Raw genomic sequence first — 27457 nt, 5'->3', positions numbered from 1 at the left:
TAGCACAGAATAAAAGAAACCTATTCCAGATGGGCACTGACGCCCTTAAGTGACACGCGGTGGGGAGAGAGAGAAGCTTAGGACATGTCTACACTACGGGCACTACAGTGGCACAGCTGTAGTCCCATAGCGTAAATGCTTCCTACATCTATAGAAGGGGTTTTTCTGTCAACGTAGGTAATTTTTCCATCGACTTAGTCAGATACACACTGGTGGTTAGGACAGCTTAACTACAGCGCTCAGGGCTGTGAATTTTTCACACCCCTGAGGGACGTAGCTAGGTCTACCTAATTTTCAAGCATAGACCAGGGCAGCATCTACCTTTTGTTGGGCTAGCAATGTTGGTTAGGAGCATGAAAAAAATCAACGCCCTGACAAAGCTATGCCAGCAAAAGCACTAGTGGGAGTGCACTTATACTGGCAAAAAAGTTGTTCTATGTGCAGCGTATTCCGTTTGGGGAAAAATAGCTCTTTGATGCTATAAACTGCATCCCGCCCAGAGGGTTTGCTGGGATAGCTATACAGGCAAACTCTTTCTAAACCGGGACTAGAAAATTTTCTAAAAGAGATGCTCTAGGTCAAACAGGAATTAATTCCAGGAAGGGCAACGGGGTCAGACTAGATGATTGCTGTGGTCCCTTCTGGTTTTAGAATCTGTGTCTCTAGAGTAGGTGTGGCCAGAGAGAAACTGCATGGTATTTGCTGTTTCTCAATGAAGATTGAGATCTTTGCCCTGCAGCCATTCACACATCCATTTCACATCAGAGCAGAGAAGCATCTATGTTCTGTGTCTGTGGCAGCCTTTCACTTTATAAACTATATTACATTTCCCATTGTTGTTATTTTTCATGCTCCAGTGACTGCTGCCCTTTGTGGGCTAGATTAGGGAACAGAAGCCTTTCCTTGCTTGCAAATTTAACCAGTCACTTGCTTAGCAGTTTATCCTCTGGAGATAGGACCAAATTTGCAGCCAGCCTGAGAACTTGCACACCCAATTGTTCACCCACACAGCTGATTGTGCCCATCAAGCTGGCTATACACCCATCTTGCACACAATATTTCTGTGTTTGAACAAATTGAGTTTGTTGCTGAGATCCAGACAGATAGAGAACATAATTTACTAGCATGTGAGAGGGTACACGCTAAGCAGAGAAAGTAAGTATACTATATAAGAGTAGGTTAGACAAACACCTGTCAGGGATAGTCTAGATAATACAGGGGACTGGACTAGATGACCTCTCGTGGTCCCTTCCAGTCCTATGATTCTATTATTTGTCATACAACTGATTCTAGTCCTACTCATTCAGTTGAATATCTATCTGTCCTTGGGGAGACAAGGGAGTTGGTGGTAAACAGGACTGGAATAGCTCCCCCTGGGACTGGACCTCTGCAGATATACACACCCCTCACAGCTTCAGTGGCATGTCTGCTCAGTGTGGAATTAAAAAGAATCCATCTATGTCAGGAGCTGATTGTATCAGTCGGTCTCTGTCACTGCAGCAGCTGCAATTTCCTTTTGCCAAAAACAGAGTGTGTGAATGGAAAGAACAGACATGTCCTGTGGCCAGAACACCCTCTGCTGTGATGCTTTTATATCTGTGACACATGGCCAGAAAGGGTTAAACATCCTGAAAAATAAATGACTCAAATTCAACCCTTAAAGACATGTGGGGAGATAATGTTAGTGTTTTTGTGTATTTACATACATATGGGTAGTGGTCAACAATGTAATCAACAGTCCCTGTCTATGCTGTATCCTGATCATTCAGAAATCAAAAGAACATCCTAGCATTTAAATAATCTGTAAACACGAGATATCTCTGTATTCATCTTTTTTTTAAATGTATAGCAAATAATCTGATGAAGTGAGTTCTAGCCCAGGAAAGCTTATGCCCAAATAAATTTGTTAGTCTCTAAGGTGCCACAAGGACTCCTCGTCCTTTTAGCAAATCATCAGTGAATGGCGGAGGAACAGGCAAATGTCTTGTGTTAATTCGTATAGCTAAGTACTGGTGATGGACCCACTTCAAAGATGCCCTGATTACCTATTGTTCCCAGAGGGACTCCGACTTGTCAAAGAAGGCCTGAAATTGTAAAAAAGATCCTTGGGTCCCAATCCTGTTTATCTCAGATCTGCTTAAGCTTCATCAGGGGAAGTTTGCGTCATCAGACTGAGATTCCAGTTAAGCTGGAAACACCCTGGATATGATAGTGGACATTGGACTATAACCTATGAACTAAATTCTAAAAGAACTCTTTGCAACTACAAAGCTATGTATCTGAACCTCAAGAACTGAACTCCCATCTGTATGTATATTGATCTTTTAACCATACTTCCTCTCTTTTCTTTTTTGATAACTTTTAGTTAATAAGAATTGGCTGTAGCGTGTTTTTGGGCAAGATCTGGAATATTCATTAACCTGGGAGGTAATGTATCTGATCTATTGGGATTGGTAGAACCTTTCTATTTATATGGTGAAATAAGATTTTCAGAAATCTTCATCATATTTGACTTGGGTACTGGATAGAGGCCTGAGGCTGAGTTACTTTAAGGGACTATGTTGTTGGCTTCTGGGCAACCAGTAAGGTAATAAAGAAGCTGTTTTGTGCTGGCTGGGTAAATCTAAGTATTCGAATATGCACCAGCTTTGGAGATTATCTGCCCCATTCTTTGCAGTTTACCCCAATTGAGTTACCTCAGCTGCCCCCCACTGGGACCCTGGTCACAACATCTCACAAGGTAAGGGCTGGATCTGACCAGTTCCTGGATGAGACACCTCCCTAGAAAACCCAAGTGCTGCAAAGAGCAGTATTGGTGGCTGAGAAGGGGGTGCTCGTCCTTCTGAACACAATGCTGGCACATGGGGAGAGGCAGGGGCAGTGACAGGGCATATGCTACTGGAGCTGCAACTGTTCCGATGAAATGCAAAACTGACCTCCTGAGGTCATTAAAATCCTGCGACCATGTGCAAGTGCCTTATTATTGGTGTCTGACCTAGATTCTGTGCACTTCCATTCTGCCTCCCTAAAGCTTTCAGAGGAATTCAATATTCCACTTCAGTTCTGGTATTGACCATTTCTTACCGTTGCCGTTGTGCTGTGCACTGTTAAAGAGCTGCTGCGCTCCAACTCAGAGCTGCATCTCCAGCTGGGGGTGATGATCCCTCGGTATAGTTTGCAGAGTGAACTAGAACGAAAAGTGCTCTCGGAAACTGCATTGCCCTGTAAGGGAATCAAGCTGGGATACGTGTCTGAGGAAGCATAAACTGCACAGACTCTGAAGAATCAAGGTGCTCCTTGGAAATTTCACTGCTGCAAAAAGGTTAATTCTGCATTAACCCTTTGGAGACTGGGGATGTGCACATACTTTTCCCTAAGCACCTGACAATCTGGAAAATGCCTGCAAGTCTATAGGTGGAAAAGCATTCTTGGAAACAGGATGGGACTGTGAACAAGTGGGCACTGAGGTAAAATGGTTGCTCACAGGCACAAGGTCACTACAGACTTGTCCCTGCCACTACCCATAGGCACCAAACAGGGCAGAGTCCGAGCCCTCTAACTTGGACACATCATTGGGTGCATTAATGTCTCTACCTATTACTCCCTTGAAGAGAAGAGGAGATTCTACGGGCAGCTTTTCTGTAAAGTGAAATCCCTGTTAGTGGGATAATAGATCCATGATCTAATTATAACTTTGGCCCAAAGTTTGCTGGAGACCCCATAATGACCTGGATATGAATCCAAATATCTTAATTCTCCTTAGCCTTGGGATAGTGACACACAAGAGAGCTGATGATCAAGGAGGCATTTCACTGATTCAGAGAATTCAAGGCTGTAAAAGACCTGGTAGGCCCTGTCTAGTTCAACCTCACCTGAGCCCAGTACAGAATTGTTTCTTACAATCTATTTGTCAGGGCTCTGTCCCATCTGGTTTTAACAGTCCCAAGTGAGGAGGCTCCCACTGGTTCTCTTAGGGGGATGATTTCATGGTCTCATAGAAACTTTGCCATTTAACATTCATGCTAAATGTTCCATTGCGCATTTAACATTCATTTCAGTGCATTACAGCAGCCAGTTTAAATAACAAGCTCCTAGCTGATAAGACGTTACAATCCCTTTATTTGGCCTTCTCTAATTGACTCCATGAATCATCCAGAGCCACTGAATACAATCAGCTGAGACCTTGGCTTTAATCCGGCCCACAACCTATAGACATAAGACCTGAAAGACCAGACTTCCTCCTGCTTTTCATTGAGCTCCCTGCAGCAGGCACAGAGTGGCTGCTTTCATCTGATAAGGTGGGTTATTATTATTATTAGCCAGCAGAGAGGGGCATGGGCTCTGTTGGAGCAAGAGAACAATGACAGAGAGGTAGCTGGACCTGGAGGAGGAGCCTACTGGAACATGGCTCCTCTGGGAGGCTAGCTCAGAGGTGTAGGTACATCTTCCCCCGATGTCAGAACTGTAGTTATTAAAGAGTGTGACAGCCTCTGGCCTCCGTGAGAAGGAAAAGGCATCGTCACGAATCAGTGTCACATCCGTGTCTCTATTACATGCCCAGATTGAACTCAGCAGTGAACTGTTCCTGCCAGCCTGGAACTTTAGAGGGTTTTAAATCACTGGTGTATGAGGGATACAGAGACAGACAGAAAGGCAGGCACCTGAGAGATGATTTCAAAGAGGACAAGATCAAAGCGTGTCCATCAGCAGGGTGCAGACAGACACACTGTGGCAGGCTAGTGTGGGGTAGATTCACACCCCAGCTTGCCACAAACTTAATGTTTGTGTAGAAAAGCCCTAAGGGCTGGTCGACCTACAGCAGCCATGCGGACTATGGGAGTGTGATTTCTAAAGCATACTAACATGCTGTGTATTAACTGGTCCGTGCAGACCCTGCTGGTGTGCACTAAAGGTTCTCTAGTGTGCTTTAACACAGCGCTTCTGGAAACAGTACTGGGTTAAAGTGCACCAGGGAACAAACACACTAAACGCTAAACCAGGGACTCGGCCACCAGGGTACAAAGCTTAAACTAACATGTAAGGAAGTTTTATAGGCAAAACAGAAATGAAAGTAGATCCCATTTAGACAAGACTTTTGGGAAATATCTGGAAAAAAAAACCCCACCCTTCTCATTACAGTATCAAAGAAAGAGCCTCCAAAACTCCACTTTGGACACAGAATTCGTGCACTGCTAAAAAATAGCCCCCTCCCCCCCAAGCGAAATTAATAAAACCCCGAAAGCCAAAAGCCCTAGTTACGCAGCTGGGGTCAATGAACGGCTATTAGAGGTTTCTTGCTGCCATCTGCTGGCGGTAGGTGCGCACTACACCCCACGTTTTGCTATTCAGGATACTCTTTTGTCTTATTACCCAGAGCGATCCCTGGTGTTTTTCACCCGCCCAAAGCTCTAAGGCAGGAGCAGAGGAAAGAAGGTGCTCTCTCTTGGAAGCCGTAGCTATTGGGGTGTCCACACATAGCCCATCCCCGTCACCCCGATTCCCCCCTTTTCTGCATCACTCCCCCTCCTCTCCGCAGCACCCCCAACTCCTCCCTCCCTCGCCCCCTCCAGCTCCCATTCCCCCTTCCCTCCTATCAGCCCCCTCTCTCCATTACCTCCCCCCATCATCCCCTTCTCCCCATTACCTCCCCGTCAAATCCTACTCCCCACTCTCCTCCTCCCTCCTCCCCCGATCTCGCGAGAGCCCGGCACTGGCTCTGCCCTGTGCCCTCCCACTGTCATGGCGACTCCCTGAAGCCGACCAGCCCCAGCCCGGCGTGGAGTTCTCTGTGAAGCCCGGAGCAGGCGAGCGGCGGAGGCGAGATGCATTCGGACGATGTGAGTCCGTGGTGGGGTTGGTTCGGCTGCGTCCGCCGGCTCCAGGCAGCTGCGTCCTAGCCAATCAGCGCCCCTAAGGCAGGGTTGGTTCGGTTGCGTCCGGCCGCGCTTCCCTTCCCCTTGCCCACGTGGAAATCAGAAGGGTGCAGAGCATCGGGCCTCCTTCTGTGTAACCTACGGACCCACCGGCTCCTATGGGGCGCTGGCCATGCTGGAGCAGGGGAATGTGCCACCCTCCCCGGCGGTACATGAGGCTGGTTGCCCTAGACGGGGAAGGCAGACCCAGATCTCCCATGTGGCAGCTCAGCACATGGAGTGGGGCAGCACCTGGGTGCCTCTTTACCCCCACCCCCTGCTTCCTTGCCTCTGGGGGTGGGAGAAAGGTGTGGTGATGTGCAACCAGGTCTCCTGAATGAATGTACAGGATCCCTAGTAATAGGCTCTCCCCTCCGAGGCTTGAAAACTGGATTTCCTGCATGGCAGGTAACCATAGGGTCACCCCCAGGACTGTCTTGGGAGTTAAAGAACATGGTCAGGACAGGAGCCCAACAAGGGCCTGTGCTTTGGTTTGCAGGTTTGCCCAAGCAGCTGTGGCTTCATCTGTGATGCTCATGTGCTAGCAGCTGGCTGCTGCTTTGGCATATAATGCAGCCAGTTACATTGCTGGTGTGTGTGTTTAAATACTGCGTGTGATTATCACTGTACCCAACACTATTATAATTATAATCATAGAGCTTGGAATGCCTCAAGGCTTTACAGACTGCATAGGAGACATGGTCTCTATTCTAAAGAGCTTTGGGTTAAAATGAAAACGTGAGAGACCCACAGGGGATTGGTTAGTAGATTACAGGAAGTTCATATGCTGGTTTAGAGAACCATGCATCCATTTTAGTGGGTTTTAATATTTTGTTTGGGTTTTTGTAGTTTTACATTATGAAAACTTATAACTTTGTTGTGTCAGCAACAGTGCATCCTTCCTTGCTGGTGAACCCACCCCCCCAAAAAAACAAAACAAAGAGAAAGTATGGATACATACACTGTGCAAAGCACCAGACTCCACGCTTGGTTTCCTTGCTTGCAATGTGCTGTAGTAGAGCCATGTGAGTCTCGGCTCCTGGGTTCTATTCCAGGATCTTCTGCTGACTTGTCTGACTTTGAACCAGATAGTTTACTGCTCTGTGCCTCAATGTTACCATCTGCAAAATGGAAATAATAATCCAGATCTTCCCTCTGTTGTTAATGAGTGTTTGTAAAGTGCTGAGAGAGCCCTGGATGACTGGCTCCTCTAGAAATGCAGGTGCTAACTATGAAATGTACTAACTGACCTCTTGTTTATTCAGGTTGTCTGGGACAGTCTTGGAAACAAACAGTTCTGCTCATACAAAATAAAGTGAGTATTTCAGGATCCAGCTCTGTATCTTGCTCTTCAGATTCTGATTTGAGACCCAAGTTACTACTGGGAGGATGACTTCCTGGCTGCCGGGGTCATGTGCTAAATGTTTCAGCACTCTAATTTGACTGCTTCAGGAATTCTGCACATTCCAGCGGCTGGGGTGGAACCAACCGTTTGGAATGAAAAGGTTAGGAAACTCAGGGTATATCTACACTGGAATAAAAGACCTACAGCATGGCCATGGCTGGTTCAGATCAGCTAACAGGCTGCGGGGCTAAAAATTGCTGTGTAGTTGTTTGGGTTCATGCTGGAGCCTGGACTCTGGGACCCTCCCCGCTTGTGGGGTCCCAAAGCTTGGGCCCCTGCCTGACCCCAAACATCTACAGAGCAAATGTATAGCCCTGTGAGCCCAGATCAGCTGACAGGGTGTTTTACTGCAATGTAGACCTATCCTGAGTGTCTCCGAGACTCAGTTCCATCTATAAAATGGAGATAATAATCCTCTACCTGACAGTAGCAGTTGTGAAGCTTAATGCATGAGTACTTGTACAGTGTGAGATTCTCAGATGGAATCATCCGTGTTACTGTTAGCAACTCATCTAAAGTCTCTTCTTTCCAGAACAAAGACACACAACTTTTGCCGCAATGAGTATAACCTGACAGGTCTGTGCAACCGATCATCCTGTCCCCTGGCAAACAGCCAGTATGCCACTATCAAAGAGGAGAAAGGTGAGACTTCTGCAGTGCCCCAGCAAGGGCCTCGCAACCTGGCACGGCCCTTCCCCTTCTCTCTCTCACTGGAATCATTGGCAGCTATTGCTCTTTCCTCCGGCTAACAGGGTCCCTTTCAGGCTTCTTTGTGTCCCAAATGCACATTGGTAAACTATCCAGCCAGACATCTGCCATGCATTAAGGGTGGTGTGTGTGTATCTCTCTCTCTCTCCAGTGGGTTGAATTGCTCAGCTTTGTGCTTTCAGGAATTTTCTTTGTGTTCTTCTTTTCTTTTCACCTCCCCGGTAAGCCAACTGTAAGCCAGAGGGAATGGCTCAAGGTTCTAAGCCTCAAGTTTGAAGCCCCTAGACTCTCTGGGTATGTCTACACTGCAGTGTAAGCCCTGGGTTAGTAGAACTCAAGTTAGCAGGCCCTGGGTCTGTTAACCTAGGAGTTAAGCATCTACCCTCATTTGTAATCCCAGGTTACAAATTGTTGAAACCTGAGTCCCAACCTGGGGTTCCTTTATCTACACTACATTATGCAGGCTCAAGTCCAACTGCCCATATCCCAGACTTCCTTGTGCCCTCCCAAAATGTGGCCACTCTAGCCCTTTGTTTGTGGTGCAGGGTGGGAAAAGTTGACTGTCCACCAAACTGGACTGTGCAGAGCACAAAGAAAGTCAGCCCATCGGATTGTGGGATACTCCCAGAGCACAAGTCCAGTGAGGCTGCATCCAGATTGCAGTGCATTAGGGCTTGAACCCTGCGTGTCAGCATGACTCAGGCTCAGACCCACCACCCTCAGGAAACCCTAAGTTAGCGTGGTTTGTGTGTAGACAGAAGGAGGGTTAGGTTTGAGCCTGAGTTCGACCCTGGGTTTACACTGCAATGTAGACATACCCTCTGGAGCCACAGGGTGGGCTCAGCCCATTGCCCCACTGTGCAGTTCAGTTGTATGAGAGTTGCCTTATGTGGATGTGAAAGCTCCCTGGGGACTTTCCTCTAAGAGTTAGTCAGCCTTGAGGTCTGTGGCCTCCTGGCTCCCCCTCACCTGTACAGCTGTTGTGCAGCAGATAGCTGCTGCTCTCCACATCGAAGGTGGCTGCATGTCCGTAGGGCTGTCTGTGATGCTCTTTGTGGGGAAGGATGCTCTGTGTCTGTCAGTGGTAGCCTTCGCTGAGCCTTAGTACAACAGATTGGAGATCTGGGCAAGTGTCCCAGTGCTGGAGTTTTTTGCAGTGACTGGGATGAGCTAAGCCTGTCTCCTGGGTGCCTAGTGGTGGTTTGGGTGAGTTCATGTTATTCCTCTTTCCCTTAGGTCAGTGTTATCTGTACATGAAGACAATAGAGCGGGCGGCTTTCCCCAGTCGACTCTGGGAGCGGGTGAGTTAAATCCCATACCAAGCCTGAAATTTAATCCAGCAAGCTGACAGATGACACTGTTGTTTTTAAAAAAAAGTTCCACTATTTACCACCTATCCAAAGCGTTCCTGTTTAAACCCACCTAAATCAACCCTGATGTTTTTGTCCCTAGGTGTGGGCGGTATAAGGAGCAGGTTCTGACGTGGGGAAACAGCTCAGGACTGGCAATGGGACACAGACACTTCCACCTTGGCATTGTTCTAGTCCACGTTATTTTAATTTTTCTTCAACATATGTATGAAAATAAAAGCACCAGCTGTTCTGGAGAGAACATATCCTCTACTGCTGAGCATGAATGCAGTATATTATTTGTATACTGGACCTGCAGAACCCTTGTGTCACTGCAGTTTATGGCACTTAACCTCCTAATGAAATGTCTTATGCCAAGAAAATATCCAACGGCAGCGTAGTCCCTGCTTTTCACAGACTATTAGCTCTGTCATTTTACACTGACTCTTTCTTTAGAAAGCCAGGGCATGCTGTGTTAGAGCTCAAGACTGGGTCTTGGGAGATTTGAGTTCAATTCTCTGTTCTGCCACAGACAGTCTGTGAATTTCTCGGTGCCTCAGCTGTATAATTGGGATAGGACTTGGGGAGATGTGAAGATACCGTGGAGATGGAGGCTGTATAAGATAGTAGGTAGAACACAGAATGGATGAATCACTGACCAAATTGCTAGGCTTTCATTTGTAATCTAACCTATGATCAATAGAATCTGAAACCAGGAACATTTTAAGTGTTCTTTTGAAGTAATGGCCAAAGGATTTTTTTTCTTTGAATGTGTCTGGTCTGGTTGGCTCTGGGGATTATTAATACGTAGACTTGAACCTCTTTTTTTCAAATCTGATCTGAGTTGGTCTTATCCTCAGTTGTCATCTGACTGACAGCTGTTCATTGGCCTATCTGTAAATTGAGATGCTGGGACATAATTCCATTCACAAGTGTCCACATCACAAAAGCCATCACCACAGCTGGCTCCTTTGTATGTAGCATCAGCCGAGAGACCAAGGATTGGATAGATGGGCTACAGACTGAATTCCTTTTGTGTTAGAACACACCCATAATAAGAGACTGTCCCTGCCCCAAAGAGCTTACAGTCTAAATAGGCAAGGCAGACAAAAGGGTAGGAAGGGAATTTTCCCATTTTATAGACGAGGATATAAGGGCCAGAGAGATTAAATGACTTCCCAAGGTCACACAGGGAGTCTGTAGCAGAGCTGGGATTAGAAGCCAGATCTTCTGAGTCCCAGTCCAGTGTCTTAACTGCAAGAACATCCTTCCTCTTGACAGCTGGGTTTTAGGGAGAAAAAAAAAAAAAACAGGGGCGGAAGTGGCATAGCACCACAACCACCTTAAACTCCACTCCCTTTTGTGAGGATGTCCCAGAATTGCTTCTGCTCCAAAGCTTTTTACCCTCCCTCTCACCGTCAGGTCCGACTGAGCAAGAACTATGAGAAAGCTTTGGAGGAGATAGATGAGAACCTCATCTACTGGCCACGCTTCATCCGTCACAAATGCAAGCAGCGCTTCACCAAGATCACACAATATCTGATCCGCATTCGGAAGCTGACGCTCAAGCGACAGTAAGTGATGGCGGTTCACTTCTTTCTTTCTTCCTTCTGCTCCATACCATCAGCCTGCCTGTCTCTCTCAGAGCTGGTCTGTAGTTTAAAATAAATAAATAAATCTTTGTGCCCATCTAACTATCAGTTTGAAATTTATTTAGTTACAACCCTAATGTAGACGCACTTAAACTGATTAAAACTGCACTTTTACAAGCTTAGCCTAAGTTTCCTTTGAGAGGCCAGTTTGTACCAGGTGGGGAGCAGGGAGCATCCTGTATCGGAGGCTGTGGGGGGGACTCGAATAAACATTTACTCACTTGATAGGCATCAGTGGCTGGTAGACTGAAATCTTCACTAACTGCCCTTCTCTCTTCCTCTATCACAGGAGGAAAATTGTTCCTTTAAGCAAAAAGGTTGAAAGGCGAGAGAAAAGGAGAGAGGTAACGTGACTCTGGTGCAGTCCTGATTCCACTGCTCTTGTTTTTTTTGCATCTTGGAAATGAATTGATGCCAACTCCTCTTTCCCCTGGTACTAGGAAAAAGCCCTGATTGCTGCTCAGCTGGACAATGCCATTGAGAAGGAGTTACTGGAGAGACTAAAGCAGGAAACGGTAAGGGTTACCACTAACATCTCCTAGTACAAAAGTGTGTCTCTCCGCTAAGATAGTGGGTGTTTACCACACTCATTCGAACAGTGACGCATGAGGCAAAATAGAATCCAGCCTGCTCTCCCATTGCTGTGTTGGCACCATGTTTGCTAACAGGAGTTCACACTTGCTTGTGATCATCAGCTCTGCTGAGATGGGGGAGGCTAAGAAGGGGTTGTTCTTACACAGCCACTCTTCTGACTTTGGGGAATGCTGTTGGGAAGATGAGCTCTCTAATATTAAAAGGACAGAATTATTGGTCACTGGCTCTGTACTTGTTCATAGCTGTATTTGGTTCTGAGCCTCAGTCCTGAAGTGCCGTATAATGTGACTGGCATAAAATGCATAATAAACCAGTGAATAACCTGAGCAGTCTCATCCGCCTGCTAGAGTCAAACCCTTTACTTCCTCAGCATCTCCATCTGGGCAAGGCCTCTGGCCACCTGCAGCAGTGTCAGCAGAGTGTAGGGGTCTCTTGGCCAGGGTAGCAGTGCAGCCTTTAGCAAGGGCTGATGAGGAGAGCTGATTTAAAAAAAAAAAAAAAAAAACACACGGGGGAAGGGGAAATCACTGAAATTTGTCCTTTTTTTATCATCTTAAAATATTCAAAAGTTCAGTCTTTTCCACCAGTCCTAACAATCCGCTTTCTGTGCGCCCAAGTGGTGAGGCAGCTCAGTAGCTTCACATAGCAAATCCAGCAAACCCTACCTATGTGCTGAGATTTACCCCCACCTGCCAAACCAGAAACAGGGCATGTTGTGCATAGGCGCTGGATTTCACATAGCTGGCTCACTTGGCACCTGTTGCACTTCACTTCTGGAGGGAGCACGTTTGGCTGCACTGTATCACTGAAGTCCTTTCAATGACTTGGCGATCAACAGATCCGTGCAGGCTAAAATAAGGGGGTGACTATGGAGGAGCTGACTCTCATGGTTCAGGGCTTTAGGTGACCAATGCAGAGGTCAAGAAAGTAAGTTGTATCCCTCCCTTCCTGGTGCACACTGCTAGTCAGGGCAGATTCCTTAAGGGCCAGTATAAAATGTGGGATGAATGGATTCTGTGGCCTGTTAGTCATGTTTGGTATAACCTGTGTTCTTAGCCCCCGGCATGGTGTGAACGATAGCCAAGAGGAGTCAGTTCCTAGCTGATCTATCTTCCTGGTATGATTTAAAGCAGGTGCTTGTTTTCCTTTCAGTATGGAGATATCTATAACTTCCCCATACATGCCTTTGACAAGGCTCTGGAACAGCAGGATGCAGAGAGCGAAGCAGAGTCTGACACGGAGGAGAAGGATGAAGAGGAGGAAGACGAAGTAATGGTTTTAAAATTCATCAGAGTGGGACAGTTGGAAAGATCGTAGAATATCAGGGTTGGAAGGGACCTCAGGAGGTCATCTAGTCCAACCCCCTGCTCAAAGCAGGAACAATCCCCAGATAGATTTTTGCCCTAGATCCCTAAATGGCCCCCTCAAGGATTGAACTCACAACCCTGGGTTTAGCAGGCCAATGCTCAAACCACTGAACTATCCCTCCCCCATAAAATATATATGGAGATATACCTATCTCATAGAACTGGAAGGGACCTCGAAAGGTCATCGAGTCCAGCCCCTTGCCTTCACTAGCAGGACCAAGTATTGATTAACTTAAGTTAAACCATGACTGCAGTAGTGCTGGACCCATTATATATATATGCACATGGGGTTGTATGAATTTTGCAGAAGAGGGGTGTGTATGTAAACAACTGCATATTAATATTCATTCATGTCTCCATTCTCCTCTCTCCTATTGTTTGCCAAGTACAATAGGAGTCTGGCTTGTAGCTTTGTTCCTAGTCACTTCCTCCAACCCCAAAGCCCTTTGCAGATAACTCCATTGTCTGTAACCTGCTACGAGTGCTAAAATCCCTTACTTGAGAATCAGTGCCAATAATTGGGGGATTTAGTCCAGAAAACAGTCGAGTGTAGAGATACCACTGTAGCTTGCAGAAGGCAGCCTGCTCTATGCCGCTACTGCAGTTAGTGTTCCCTGCTCAGCAGAGACACCAGGCAAATGCATCACTTTCTTCTGGAATTTGTTCTTGTGAATGCTGTGTGGTGGGGAGAGTATGTTGCTATGAGTTCATCATTTATAGTTTTGAATCTTCTACTTAGCAACTAGGGGGCAGGGCTACAAGCTCCCCCTGTAAATCCTGCTCTGTAAAAGATGGTCCGTCCAGGACCCTGACTCTCAGTATCTGAGTGGGTTGTGCACACCCCTCTGACAGTGACACTCCCCCACCCTCCAGTCCTCGTGCAGTGTATCCAATTTAGATGCTCAACTTCTGACCTGATTTCTTACAGGATGCTGACAAGCTTGAGTTTGTAGAAGTAGATGAGAGCGACCTCAGTGACTTTGAGGTATGTGAAACACCCAGATAGCCTGCTCCAGCTACACATCAAATGGCAAGGGGTATAATGCGTGTGCAGTGATACAGACACCAAGAGTTCTGGCCCTGATCTTGCTCAATGATTACACTAAACCGGCTGATGGGTTATAGCTAAACTTAGAGCATGAGCTTGCTAATATTACGAGGACAGAATTATTGGTCACTGGCTCTGTACTTGTTCATAGCTGTATTTGGCTCTGAGCCTCAGTCCTGAAGTGCCGTATAATGTGACTGGCATAAAATGCCAGAATATTAAATCAATGGAATGCAGCCCTGATCATCCTGCCATTTTCAGTCCTCCTACAACTGCCCAGTTTAACTCCTTTTAATCCCAAACATCCTCCCCTCTGGCTGTGGTCAGAACTGTGTTCATGGATTAGTGCCTGAGCAATTGGATTCACATGTTGTTATATCAGACTGCAGCGTATCTGTTCTATTCCCTTCAAAGGCAGCATGGAATAGACAACAGGGAGCCAGGATCTACATGATAGGAGTAATGCATTTGCAGAGGAGCGGAGGCTTTGTTAAAATACAGCACTTTCAAGTCAGTATCTGTATTAACCCTCCTGCCTTCCCTCCTGTCCAGGACATGGATAAGCTGGCAACAAGCAGTGAGGAGGAGCAGGACGACAAATCCTCCAGCGAGGAAGAGGAGAAAGAGATGGCAGAGAGAACCTGTCACTCCAAATCCAAGGGCAAAACTCCTGTGAAAGGACCAGCGAGGATAAAACGAGCCTACATTGAAATAGAGTATGAACAGGAAACAGAACCTACATCCAAACAGAAAGCAACCTGACTCCTTTGAAGGAGGGTATAAACTTGAGCTGTGTGGTGGACAGTGGGACTGTATAGCTGGAGGAGTACCTGACAGTGTGACTTTAGCAGGGGGCATTTTGACAGGTGCAGAATCACAAATTTAAATATTTTAATGTAATAAAAAAACAAAAGCAGGTTCTGGCTACTAGTAGCTGTGTCTCAGGTGTTCTCTTGCACCTGTCGGATGCAGGACCGAAGGCTACAGTCGTCACAGCTGTGGTAGATTCGTTCAAGCAGGATCTGCAAGGGGAAAAGCACAAACACCTCACTTGCAGTGCTGTTTGACCTCAGATGTTACTACTCTCCTGTTACCCACCTTAATTACATTGTAGCAACTGGTGAAGGGTACTGCAAACACTGAGGCACTATGGGGTGGTAGCATCCCTGTACTTCAATGGGTCATTTTTATATCTCCACAATTTCCCTGTGTATGTATCTGAGCTACCTCCTGAACCACCTTCTGCATCACCTAGAGAAGAGGACACCTGACTGTATCTGTCTATATGCCTTTATGCCTACATGCTAGCCCAGAGAGCCTTACAATTCCATAAGGGTGGTGTGTTTAGCTGTCTCCCTTAACTACAGATGCTGCTGTGGACTCCAGGACTTTGCTAAGGGAAAGACAAAAAAAGCCCCACATGCCCAGAGCCCCTCTACGTGATATTCTGTCCTAAAAAGTCACCAGTACTTTTGTTTTCCCCTTTAAAGAAACAGATTTACAGAATGGGATTTGGAGTCCCTGGCTCACCTTCACTTGCCCCTGAGAGCAGTGATCCAGCAGGATCAGGCACTCTGTGGCCCCATGCAGCAGGGCTGTTTTCACTGGCTGTGGTGTCAGGCCTCCATCAGTAGATACACCCCAAATCATCTTCAGCAGGGCCTTGAGGAGCACAGCGAGCCTGCATGCCATTCTGTGATGGAAAACAGACACTTTGAAGAACCTCTTCCTGAGCCTGTCTCTAGGATGGTGGGGAATAGGGGAAAGCATGTCCTAACCGCTGCAGGAACCACTTACTAGAGAGTGCTGTCTGCCATTCAACTATGCATTGCTCTAGACTGCCACTGGGCTCAGTCGTGATCAGGACAGCAGCCTAAACTACATGCTAGGTTAGAAAACACTTCAGAGGCAGGGGCAAGAGGCTCATTTTTAAAGCAGCGAGAGTAGTTTAGCATTTGCCTTAAAGCCCAAAGGCTAGGAAATACTGCCTGACAGCACAGAGCTTATACAGTGTGTTCCCCCTCCCACTTCTATTACGTCTCCCCTAATTAGTCACTTATTCAAGCCAGGGTCTGAATCTATAGTGTGGGAGCCTGCTGTGTGGTGACATCGCTACAGCGCAGTGAAAGCCCCGGAGTACGGCCTGGCTTTCTCAAGTGGGCCAAGCTGCACTCTGGGACTCGGATGGTGCTGCAGCAGTGTCCACATGGGATGTTACCACACAACAAGCTGGTGGGCTGTCAATTCACAGCCTGGCTCATTGCACAGTAACCTGCTGGCTGGAGCCACCCTTGTGATTTGAACTCTCCTAAAATGCAGGCAAATACTGTGGCCAAGAGGCTGAATGACTACCACGTGTTTTAATGTAACCACCAGGGGGCATCCATATGCCCTGAATGCAAAGGAAACTGAGTATTAAAGATTGCATATATAGGACTAATGTCACTATAAAGTGCTGCTTAATTCATCCTAAGATCTACATGCAGGAAAAACAGCTTTCGTTCCCGTGTGTGGTAATTCTTCCACAGTTGCCACGTGAGGCCAAAATGAGGATTGGTCTAGGTGTGGGACTGTTTCTCAACTAACATCGCTGTAGAGGGGATTTCAGTGCTGTGATAGGACTGAGTCCTGTTGACACAGAACTCAAGACTAGAGATCCATTTCTCACTCAGTCCAAGGTGTCTTCCTCAAATCCCCAGACAAGTGTAGCTCAGTAAGGGTGAGAACATTCAGGTTTTGCTTCCTATTGTAGCCATTTCTCCTAAAGGTACCTTGGCCAGGCATGCTGTATGGTGCACTTCAGTGTCTCTAATATTCCCAATCTGGCTGCTTCATCTGGACCATCACAGACTTCCAAGTATCCCACAATCACCCGCTCCAGCCTCTTCAGGTGCTGTGCTACCAGGATGCCAAGTCTGCCAAGACAAGAAGAGTCATGGAGGGAAGTTACCGTGGCCAATAAATAATCACCGAAGGGCTAGTGCACAGTTCTTACCTCTTCACAAAGGCAGGGAGGTTCCTGGCATACACTCTCCGGAGTGGGAGCCGGTGTTCTGCTTCCATGTGAGTCAGAACTAGCTGCAGGACCTCATGACAGGGAGTTGCTGCTCTGGGTTCCTGGGACAGCCGCTGTGGGGATTTCTCCAGAACCAGCAGCAGGTCCAGCAAGCAGAGCAGCACCACCTGATGCAATGAGAAGCAGGAAAGGAGTCACTATACAGCTTCTTTGGTAGTCTGAGGGCAGTGCTCTCAACCTTTCCAGCCTACTGTGCCCCTTTCAGGAGTCTGATTTGTCTTGCGTACCCCCAACTTTCACTTCCCTTAAAAACTACTTGCTTTCAAAATCAGACAAAAATACAAAAGGGTCACAGCCACACTGTTTACTGAAAAATTGCTCTCTCATTTTTAGCATATAATTATAAAATAAAATTGATGGGAATATAAATACTGTACTTACATGTCAGTGCATAGTGTATATAGAGCACTATAAACAAGTCGTATGAAATTTTAGTTTGCACTGACTCAGTGCTCTTTATGTAGCTTGTTAAAACTAGGCAGATATCTAGATGAGTTGATGTACCCCCTAGAAAACCTCTGTGTACCCCCACAGGTATACATACCCTTAGTTAAGAACCACTCTCTTAAGGCACGGGAATGTATGTCATTCTTTCACATCTTTGGCCTCTCTACATAGACTGCAAATAGGGGGGCCAGGAGGTGGGGTCCTTTTCCCTGTCCATTAAGACCTAACTGAGATCCAAATTCATTTCATATGGGGGCAACTAATCAATGGTCAGATAGTAATAACCTAAGGCTAGATTAGAAATGGTGACCTAGAAAATGGAGGTTCTATATCCCAATCCTCTGAGCTATCCATTATATTAATTAAAATCCCAGTAGGATTAATCAAGGTTTAGAGTAAACCACAGTGGCTTACCTGAATGAGCTGTGCCTCCCGTACGTAGAGGTGATGGTACAGTGCATGGTAGACAACCTGTGCCCTGTTAAACTGGTTCAAGTCAGCAGCTGGCTGCAACAACATAGAAACATCTGTGTGTAATTCAATGTGATGGAAGATTCAGCAGTTCTGTACAAAGCTGATCACCTCAGCTTTGTTAGAACAGCTCTGCTACACTTCACAGTACAGGGAGAATGTAACAGCACATCTGTGCTTTACAAACCAGGGCTATTAAAATACTCCTCCAAATGACAAACAGCAAGCAAGGAGTGCTTTTTGTTTAATGCTTAGGGGGAATTGGGAAACAGGACATGAGTTCTATTTCCATTACTCACCATGTGGCCATAAGTCTGTACCTCTTTTTTACCATCTTTTACAGATGGGTGAATATTCACCAACCTTGCATGAGGGGGAGATAGTAAATGTATTTGTGTCTATAAAGAGATACTAGGTGAAAGGTCTAGAGAAAAGCAAAAGTGTTGTTATTATTAAACTGAGTTCCTGCTCCTGCTTAAACGACACAGCAGCACTGCCAGAAAACCCCCACAAAACTAACTTTAAAGTAATTGGGAACATATGTGGAAATACTTCAAGATTTGCCCAGCATTTTATAAATAGCCCCAATTGGCATCCACCTTTTTATGAGTCACACACAGATGGACATGGATATTTTCCAGCTGCCACTATCACTGCAGTCTGAACACTGTAGAAAAATGAAGCTAAGAAGTGGTGTGCCATGTCCAGTGTCAGCTTGGGAGTTAACAGCAGAACCAGGAATTCTGACTCAAGAGTCCTCTGCTCTAACCATTAGACCACAGTTCCTTCGTATGTTCGCCTATGGCAACATGGTCCCTCCTCCCAGCAGTGATCTTTCCTTACCACATTGAGAATGATATGATGCAGGCAGCACACACCCAGGATTTTATTCTCCTCCTGGTAGTCATCTGAGAGGAGCAGTGATGGTGGGAGGACACTCTCCAGGTGAGGGCTAAGCCATGGCCGGGTGACTTGACGCAGCGTCCAGGAGAACACATGCTTTGTGGCAGGGTTGCACTTCCAAGTTGCTCTGGAAAAATGCACAAAGCAAACATGACCCTAGTGGTTTCACTGCAGCATCACACCACAAGATTCAGGTTACAAACCAGGACTAGCCCGTGATTAGGGCAGACTTCTGTTCTTTTTTTATATGCAAACTTTTTCCCCCTTTAAATCAAATAGTTTCTTGCTCTGTAAAAAGTCTTTGACACTTCAACCAGCAAAAACGTGACAGGGCAACTAGCAGCAGAAAGTAGATTCCAAGTAAATAAAACATTAACAGTAACATTTTCACAAGTAACCACAAATTACTATTATTATTATTTTAGCTATTTACAAGTTTAGGAAGTTTTAACAGGTTTACAAATCCTTGCTGTGTAAATATCAGAGACATAACAATAATCAATCATTGCAACAATGACTTTTGTTTAGACTAGAGAAACATTATACAGTAATATATTCATCCATTCTCTCTATTTAACTGTTACCACATTACAAAGTCAGCATCTTTATACTACCCATGACCCATTGTTTCTGTAGCCACTGGTTTTGGGTGCCTTAGTTTTGGGGGCACACCTCTGAAATCCCTTGGGCCTGATTTTCTACAGAGCTGCCATTAACTTCAAGGAGAACAAGTGCAAGAACAGGCCCCAAAGAGGCACATTGTTTATTTCAGTAATGTGCTGAACAATGACCAGGCCAGAGGGGCAGTCAGCCATGTGCATACAACTTTTTGGGGGGATCCAATGTTTGGCTAATTGATTCTCCCCAACCCAGGCACCCACACTGATCCCAGCTACCTGCCCTATCTTCTCAGTATCTTCTCAGTAAAGCATGATGGGGGCTAATTTAGCTACAACGAGTCAGGAAAAAGATCTTGGAGTTATCGTGGATAGTTCTCTGAAGATGTCCACGCAGTGTGCAGAGGCGGTCAAAAAAGCAAACAGGATGTTAGGAATCATTAAAAAGGGGATAGAGAATAAGACTGAGAATATATTATTGCCCTTATATAAATCCATGGTACGCCCACATCTCGAATACTGTGTACAGATGTGGTCTCCTCACCTCAAAAAAGATATTCTAGCACTAGAAAAGGTTCAGAAAAGAGCAACTAAAATGATTAGGGGTTTAGAGAGGGTCCCATATGAGGAAAGATTAAAGAGGCTAGGACTCTTCAGTTTGGAAAAGAGAAGACTAAGGGGGGACATGATAGAGGTATATAAAATCATGAGTGATGTTGAGAAAGTGGATAAGGAAAAGTTATTTACTTATTCCCATAATACAAGAACTAGGGGTCACCAAATGAAATTAATAGGCAGCAGGTTTAAAACAAATAAAAGGAAGTTCTTCTTCACGCAGCGCACAGTCAACTTGTGGAACTCCTTACCTGAGGAGGTTGTGAAGGCTAGGACTATAACAATGTTTAAAAGGGGACTGGATAAATTCATGGTGGCTAAGTCCATAAATGGCTATTAGCCAGGATGGGTAAGAATGGTGTCCCTAGCCTCTGTTCGTCAGAGGATGGAGATGGATGGCAGGAGAGAGATCACTTGATCGTTGCCTTTTAGGTTCACTCCCTCAGGGGCGGATACTGGGCTAGATGGACCTTTGGTCTGACCCGGTACGGCCTTTCTTATGTTCTTATTATGTTCTTGTTCAGTGAACTATTTATTCCTGAAATCACAAGTGTTCCAATAAAAGCAGCAAAGAATCCTGTGGCACCTTATAGACTAACAGACGTTTTGCAGCATGAGCTTTCGTGGGTGAATACCCACTTCTTCAGATGCAAGTGGTGGAAATTTCCTGGGGCAGGTATATATAAGCAAGCAAGAAGCAAGAAGTCTGTCCTATCTCGGGGACTCTCTTTCTGCCCTGCCACCCCCACCAATATGATACAGTTCTGCGGTGATCTGGAAGCCTACTTTCGCCGTCTCCGACTCAAAGAATTCTTTCAGGACAACACTGAACAGCGCACGGATACACAGTTACCCTCCCACCAACAGCACAAGAAGAAGAACTCCACATGGACTCCTCCTGAGGGTCGAAATGACAGTCTGGACCTATACATTGAATGCTTCCGCCAACGTGCACAGGCAGAAATTGTGGAAAAACAACATTGCTTGCCTCACAACCTAAGTCGTGCAGAACGCAATGCCATCCACAGCCTCAGAAACCATCCTGACATTATAATCAAAGAGGCTGATAAAGGAGGTGCTGTTGTCATCATGAACAGGTCTGACTACCAAAAGGAGGCCGCCAGACAACTCTCCAATACTAAATTTTACAGGCTACTTCCCTCAGATCCCACTGAGGAATACACTAAGAAACTGCACCATCTACTCAGGACACTCCCTACACTAACACCAGAACTAATCAACATACCCTTAGAGCTCCGACCAGGGTTATTCTATCTACTACCTAAGATCCACAAACCCGGAAATCCTGGACGCCCCATCATCTCGGGCATTGGAACTCTCACTGAAGGACTGTCTGGATATGTAGACTCTCTACTCAGACCCTATGCTACCAGCACTCCCAGCTATCTCCGTGACACCACTGATTTCCTGAGGAAACTACAATGCATTGGTGACCTTCCAGAAAACACCATCCTGGCCACCATGGATGTAGAGGCTCTCTACACAAACATCCCACACACTGATGGAATACAAGCTGTCAGGAACAGTATCCCTGATGATGCCACAGCACACCTGGTTGCTGAGCTCTGTGGCTTTATCCTCACACACAACTATTTCAAATTTACTGACAATATATATCTCCAGATCAGTGGCACCGCTATGGGCACCCGTATGGCCCCACAATATGCCAATATTTTTATGGCCGACCTGGAACAACGCTTCCTCAGCTCCCGTCCACTCACGCCCCTTCTCTACCTACGCTACATCGATGACATCTTCATCATCTGGACCCATGGGAAGGAGACTCTGGAAAAATTCCACCACGATTTCAACAGCTTCCACCCCTCCATCAACCTCAGCCTGGACCAATCTACACGGGAGGTCCACTTCCTAGACACCACGGTGCAAATAAGTGATGGTCACATCAACACCACCCTATACCGAAAACCTACCGACCGCTATGCCTACCTTCATGCCTCCAGCTTCCATCCCGGACACACCACAAGATCCATTGTCTACAGCTAAGCACTGAGGTACAACCGTATCTGCTCTAACCCCGCAGACAGAGACCAACACCTAGAAAATCTCCACCAAGCATTCTCAAGACTACAGTACCCACACGAGGAAATAAGGAAACAGATCAACAGAGCCAGACGTGTACCCAGAAGCCTCCTACTGGAAGACAAACCCAAGAAAGAAACCAACAGGACTCCACTGGCCATCACATACAGTCCCCAGCTAAAACCCCTACAACGCATCATCAGGGATCTACAACCCATCCTGGACAATGATCCCACACTTTCACAGGCCTTGGGTGGCAGACCAGTCCTCGCCCACAGACAACCTGCCAACCTGAAGCATATTCTCACCAGCAACTGCACACCGCACCATAGTAACTCTAGCTCAGGAACCAATCCATGCAACAAACCTCGATGCCAACTCTGCCCACATATCTACACCAGCAACACCATCACAGGACCAAACCAGATCAGCCACAACATCACCGGTTCATTCACCTGCACTTCCACCAATGTAATATATGCCATCATATGCCAGCAATGCCCCTCTGCTATGTACATCGGCCAAACTGGACAGTCTCTAAGGAAAAGGATAAATGGACACAAATCAGAAATTAGGAATGGCAATATACAAAAACCTGTAGGAGAACACTTCAACCTCCCTGGCCACACAATAGCAGATCTTAAGGTGGCCATCCCACAGCAAAAAAACTTTAGGACCAGACTTCAAAGAGAAACTGCTGAGCTCCAGTTCATCTGCAAATTTGACACCATCAGCTCAGGACTAAACAAAGACTGTGAATGGCTTGCCAATTACAGAACCAGTTTCTCCTCCCTTGGTTTTCACACTTCAACTGCTAGAACAGGGCCTCATCCTCCCTGATTGATCTAACCTCGTTATCTCTAGCTTGCTTCTTGCTTGCTTATATATACCTGCCCCAGGAAATTTCCACCACTTGCATCTGAAGAAGTGGGTATTCACCCACGAAAGCTCATGCTGCAAAACGTCTGTTAGTCTATAAGGTGCCACAGGATTCTTTGCTGCTTTTACAGAACCAGACTAACACGGCTACCCCTCTGATAAGTGTTCCAATAGATTCAGAACTTGACCACAGTCCAGCACTGCCCCTTACCTCACTGCAATGCTCAGCAATATCTCCAGTCCTTTGACCCACTCGTGCCAAGCCTCACCAAGCAAACCCCTCCGGGCAAGTGATCTTACTTACTTAGTCAGCTCTGGTTTCAGGAGTCCCATCACAGCAGCAAACCTCCCTTCTTCATCTTCGCTTCCTCCCTGGAGGAATTCAGCCACTGACCCACAGCCTGCAACCTGAACCAGCAAGGTCAGCAGTTCCTGTGCTACTGACCGAGACCTCGAGCTGGTCCACGGCTTCTCTGCATGGTGTGTTGCAGCAAAGATGTAGATCAGTCCTAGGCAATGTGGCAGGACCTGCCTCACCACCACGTTACCCAGGGACCTGGATCCCTTGGTAGCTTCCACTTTAGCAAGGAGGCTAAGAAACACCAAGCCAACGTCTGCTGTTCTATCGGCCACTGTGGTGTAAAAGTCATCATTACTGGGTGGGCCCCCGGTGTCTGAATCCTGCTTTAGCAATGCTGCATAGTGGCACAGCACAGACACCAAGTCCCCCAGCAACTTGGGGGTGACATTGGGGTGGCAACCCCCAAACAGCCACTGGCAGTCTGCAGCCTCAAAGAGCACACGCAGGTCTCTGACCATCCCTGCCTTGGCACTGCCGCTGACTCCCTCCGCTGAGAAAAGCAACAAGATTTGGGAGAGAACCTGCTCTGCTGGGGGGGCAGTGGCAGCTGGGCATTCAGGGTCTCCCCTTTCTGGTGGGCTCTCCAACTGCAGGGATTTCAGCAGGCTGCTGAGCTCCATGGCGCTGATTGCAGAGACACCGCCACCCGGCCTACTGCCCTTCCTACACTGATCCTAAGTCCTGACCACAACCACCTCCCACACTCTCTCCCTCACCGATAGACCCGACACCCTGACCCCCAGTCATCTCTCCCTATACAGACCCTCCTGCTCCACCCGCTCTATTTACACTGCCCCCAACTGTAATCCCCACCCTTAAACCCTGACGCCACTCCCTCTCCTACACTGACCCTAATCCTGCACCCCCACTCGCCCAGGTCAGCATGGAACCCCCCAGGAAATGTCTTTAACAGCGGGGGTGGGAGACTCCCCCACCTCCAATGCCCCTCTGGGTATAGAAAAGCTACGGGGGGGAGGGGGGGTTTATAATCACCAGTCCTGGCCCCCGTCTTTGTGGGGGGGACGGTGCTAGAACCCCACCCCCGCCCAGGGCACTGACTCTCCGCCTGAGAAGGGGGAGGTGCAATCTCCCTTCAGCAAAGTGGGGGTCCCAGGTGCCCCCCCCCGTCTTCAGGGCAAGGGGTCCCCTCCCCTGGTGCAGCCCCGCAGGGGTGTGAGCGGGAGACCCAGCTCCCGCCGGGGGTGCAACGCGCCCAGACTCCCCGATCCCTGCAGCCCAGAGGGGGATCCGCGCTCCCCAGGAAAACCCTTCCCCCAACTGCCGGAAACCACGCCGAGCTCCCTGCCTTTCCCAGCACTGTCGCAACCCCCCTGCTCCCTTCCACGTGGGCACCGCGCTGCCGTAAAGGCAGAGAGTGAGCGGCTCTCGCCAGAGTAGGGGGAGGCGGGGTCTGGATAGGCATAAATTAGCATGCGTAATGAGACGGCGGCTCAGGCTCCGATCCTGCCCCTCCACGGGGGCCCGGATGGGAAATAAGGGCCAGCTGGAGCGGGGTCTGGCTGCAAATCGCATCTCGTTGGGGGCGGAGGGGAATCCAGGGGTCGCTCGGACTGGGGCCGGGCGAGGTCCGCTCGCCCTGACTGGGAAATCAGTGGGGTGGCATGGCCCCCCCGAGCGCGGCTATCGCGCGCTGATCCTTCAGGTTCTGACGCATGATGAATGGGGTTTGCACACGACTGTGTGAGATGTGCCGTCCTTCTTTGTTACGACGGGGCACAGTACCCATCTGACCAGAACCTGGGGGCCGCGAGTACGCGGGGGTGAGGGGGGTTGTTTTAGGAAAAAGAAGAAAACTATGTTGTCAGTTATTGGGAGTGGGATTGTCTGTACGTGTCTGCTGCGTTTTGTTAGTTTCGTTTTAGGGTGGTTCGCAGACTGTAAATCGATCGTCTGACTACAGTTGTAGTTGGAATAGTTAAATGTTATACAAAGGCAAGATTTTCATACGATTTTGTTTCTCTGTGTGTGGCCCGGGCGCTACTCGGTGCTCTAGGAACATTCTTAGCTGGTAATGCCCTTTGTATGTATATTGTGCTCTTTGCACAATATTTTCAAGTGCGATTCCTAATTGTGATTACCTAGCTTGACATGCTTTAAAGGGGCTGATTTTCAGGGGGAGTGCTTATCACTTTTGGGGAAATCAAGTGCATTTAGGATGCCTACATTTGGGCACAAAATGACAAGTCATTTTTAAAAATCATGCCCTGGATTTGCAGAATTCATTTTAGGGCTGACAATAACTCTTGTTATCCCTTGAGGTAAGAAGTCTTATTTTATCAGGACACTCTTCATCTTTTTATTTAATGTACAGAATTCCCCCTTGTTTCCTGTGAAATGAGAGCAGAAAATAATATACCGGTATTAGCACAGTCTCTGCTTATTCACTTCAAAACTTTATGTAGGTGGCTATGTACTCTTCTTTGCTAATTATGAAACTGTGATAGACAGGAGACATGACCTGGCCGAAGTCTCAAAAGCCATCCGCAGAGTTGCGAATAGAAGTCAGGAATCCTGCCTCCACTCTACCAGACCAAGTGTAAAATTTCAAAGTGCCTAAATTCCATTTTCAAAGGTGACTTATTTTAGCAAATTGGGATTTAGGCACTTTGAAAATTTTACCCTGACTCTGGATTGGTAGCTTCTATTGCTGGCTCTCACAGTGACCTGCCTTGTGACTGGGCAAGTCACTTTCCCTCTCCGTAGCCAAGTTTCCCTTATGTAAAGTGAAGATAACAATACTTAATTTCCTCAGTAGAGATGCTTTGATATCAATGGATGATGTAAGGGGGAATACTATAGTATCTAATTACTGGATAGGTTTTTGGGACCGTGCAAGGCAACTGAGAAATCCCAAGGAAGTGGTGTAGTTGCTGAGCTGACCGGACTTCCTTCCATGTGTCTGATGTTGAGTGACTTTTCCTGTTGCGACCGACAGATGGCAGTAGGGAATTTATGAAGCAAATGTTCTTAGAATTGCCAGATATCTCGCAACAATAAATTTACAGAGTTGTATTTGGAATGCTTTGTACATCAAGGACTAAATGAACTCTGCCCCATGACTCCCTTGTTCTCTCCTGTCACACAGGCCCCCAGAGAACAAAGATGGAATACAGAGCTGCTACAGGAAGAGCTGGGATAGAGGCACAGATGTTATGTCCCTGCAATTTATCCATCAGCCACTAAACTCTGATTTTACTAGCCTGAGAGAAAGGGCCCAAGAAACACTTAGGGACTCAGAGCTAGAGAAGCATGTGTCAGGCTTTAATTGCATGACTCAAGGAAACAGTTCTACCTGAGAAATAATATGATTTTGTTTGATCAAAACATAACACTCACTGGGTGGCGGATGAGCTGTCCCTTTACACTTCCATTCTTCTCATGCTATGGCTATATTTGTGTATGTGTGTATGAGCAGATGACCTACCCAAGCTTAAACATCCTTTGGTGGGGCTGGAAATAAGTAGTTGTGCTTAAACTCTGTTTTCTTCCTGATCCTTAGTGGTATTCACCTTGTGGTCTGAAGAATGAGGATTAATAACCCATGCATTTTTGTCCCTCCCACTGTCACTGCAGCTTAAGAACATAAGAGCGGCCAGACCAAAGGTCCATTTAGCCTGGTGTCTTGTCTTCTGACAGTGGCCAATGCCAGGTGCCCCAGAAGGAATGAACAGACCAGGTAATCATCAGGTTATCCATCCCCTGTTGCCCCTTCCCAGCTTTTGGCAAACAGAGGCTAGGGACACCATCCCTGCTCATCCTGGCTAATAGCCATTGATGGACCTATCCTCCATGAACTTATCTAGTTCTTTTTTGAACCCTGTTATATAGTCTTGGCCTTCACAACATCCTCTGGCAAAGAGTTCCACAGGTTGACTGTGTGTTGTGTGAAGAAAGACTTCTTTTGTTTGTTTTAAACCCGCTACCTATTCATTTCATTTGTTGACCCCCAGTTCTTGTGTTATGAGAAGGAA

General features: G+C 46.9%; 2 protein-coding genes and 1 non-coding gene across 5 annotated transcripts; 2 read left to right on the top strand and 1 right to left on the bottom strand.

Annotated features, from left to right (window-relative positions):
• The first annotated feature begins 5653 nt into the window (after positions 1–5653).
• Positions 5654–14939, top strand: MAK16 (MAK16 homolog). Of its 3 annotated transcripts, none has more exons than XM_045003623.1 (10): positions 5654–5837; positions 7178–7227; positions 7850–7959; positions 9262–9326; positions 10797–10948; positions 11316–11370; positions 11467–11541; positions 12773–12889; positions 13916–13972; positions 14588–14939. In XM_045003623.1, exons 1-10 carry the CDS (start codon positions 5823–5825, stop codon positions 14795–14797), a joined length of 906 nt encoding a protein of 301 aa, XP_044859558.1. In that variant the 5' UTR covers positions 5654–5822; the 3' UTR covers positions 14798–14939. The 3 variants fall into 3 exon arrangements, with proteins under 3 accessions (XP_044859558.1, XP_044859557.1, XP_044859556.1); XM_045003622.1 differs by lacking the exon at positions 5654–5837 and adding an exon at positions 5971–6081; XM_045003621.1 differs by lacking the exon at positions 5654–5837 and adding an exon at positions 6116–6220.
• TTI2 (TELO2 interacting protein 2) lies at positions 14910–24359 on the bottom strand. Its single transcript, XM_045003620.1, has 7 exons — positions 23409–24359; positions 18873–19059; positions 17973–18065; positions 17031–17218; positions 16807–16950; positions 15566–15728; positions 14910–15057 (listed from the first exon to the last, which is right to left on the bottom strand). Exons 1-7 carry the CDS (start codon positions 24083–24085, stop codon positions 14977–14979), a joined length of 1533 nt encoding a protein of 510 aa, XP_044859555.1. The 5' UTR covers positions 24086–24359; the 3' UTR covers positions 14910–14976.
• A 760-nt stretch (positions 24360–25119) lies between these two features.
• Positions 25120–25218, top strand: LOC123365487. Its single transcript, XR_006577621.1, has one exon. It is a non-coding gene; the product is annotated as a small nucleolar RNA U13 (small nucleolar RNA).
• Positions 25219–27457: the final 2239 nt, after the last annotated feature.

Source organism: Mauremys mutica, chromosome 2, assembly GCF_020497125.1.
Source record: "Mauremys mutica isolate MM-2020 ecotype Southern chromosome 2, ASM2049712v1, whole genome shotgun sequence".
Lineage (NCBI taxonomy): Eukaryota > Metazoa > Chordata > Testudines > Geoemydidae > Mauremys > Mauremys mutica.
Note: the sequence above shows the minus strand (reverse complement) of the source record. Positions and strands in the feature narration are given on the sequence as shown.

What these genes read in the sequence shown, in the direction of transcription:
- MAK16 (XM_045003621.1), top strand. Translation starts at nt 6,131, where the DNA reads ATGTGGCAGCTCAGCACATGGAGTGGGGCAGCACCTGGGTGCCTCTTT. An exon ending in TTCTGCTCATACAAAATAAA is followed by an intron (nt 7,228 to 7,849) that starts GTGAGTATTTCA and finishes TCTTCTTTCCAG; the next exon opens with AACAAAGACACACAACTTTT. An exon ending in CACTATCAAAGAGGAGAAAG is followed by an intron (nt 7,960 to 9,261) that starts GTGAGACTTCTG and finishes TCTTTCCCTTAG; the next exon opens with GTCAGTGTTATCTGTACATG.
- TTI2 (XM_045003620.1), bottom strand. Translation starts at nt 24,085, where the DNA reads ATGGAGCTCAGCAGCCTGCTGAAATCCCTGCAGTTGGAGAGCCCACCA. An exon ending in CTGAAACCAGAGCTGACTAA is followed by an intron (nt 19,060 to 23,408) that starts GTAAGTAAGATC and finishes GCATTTTTCCAG; the next exon opens with AGCAACTTGGAAGTGCAACC. An exon ending in GCTCTCAGGGGCAAGTGAAG is followed by an intron (nt 15,058 to 15,565) that starts GTGAGCCAGGGA and finishes TTCCCCTTGCAG; the next exon opens with ATCCTGCTTGAACGAATCTA.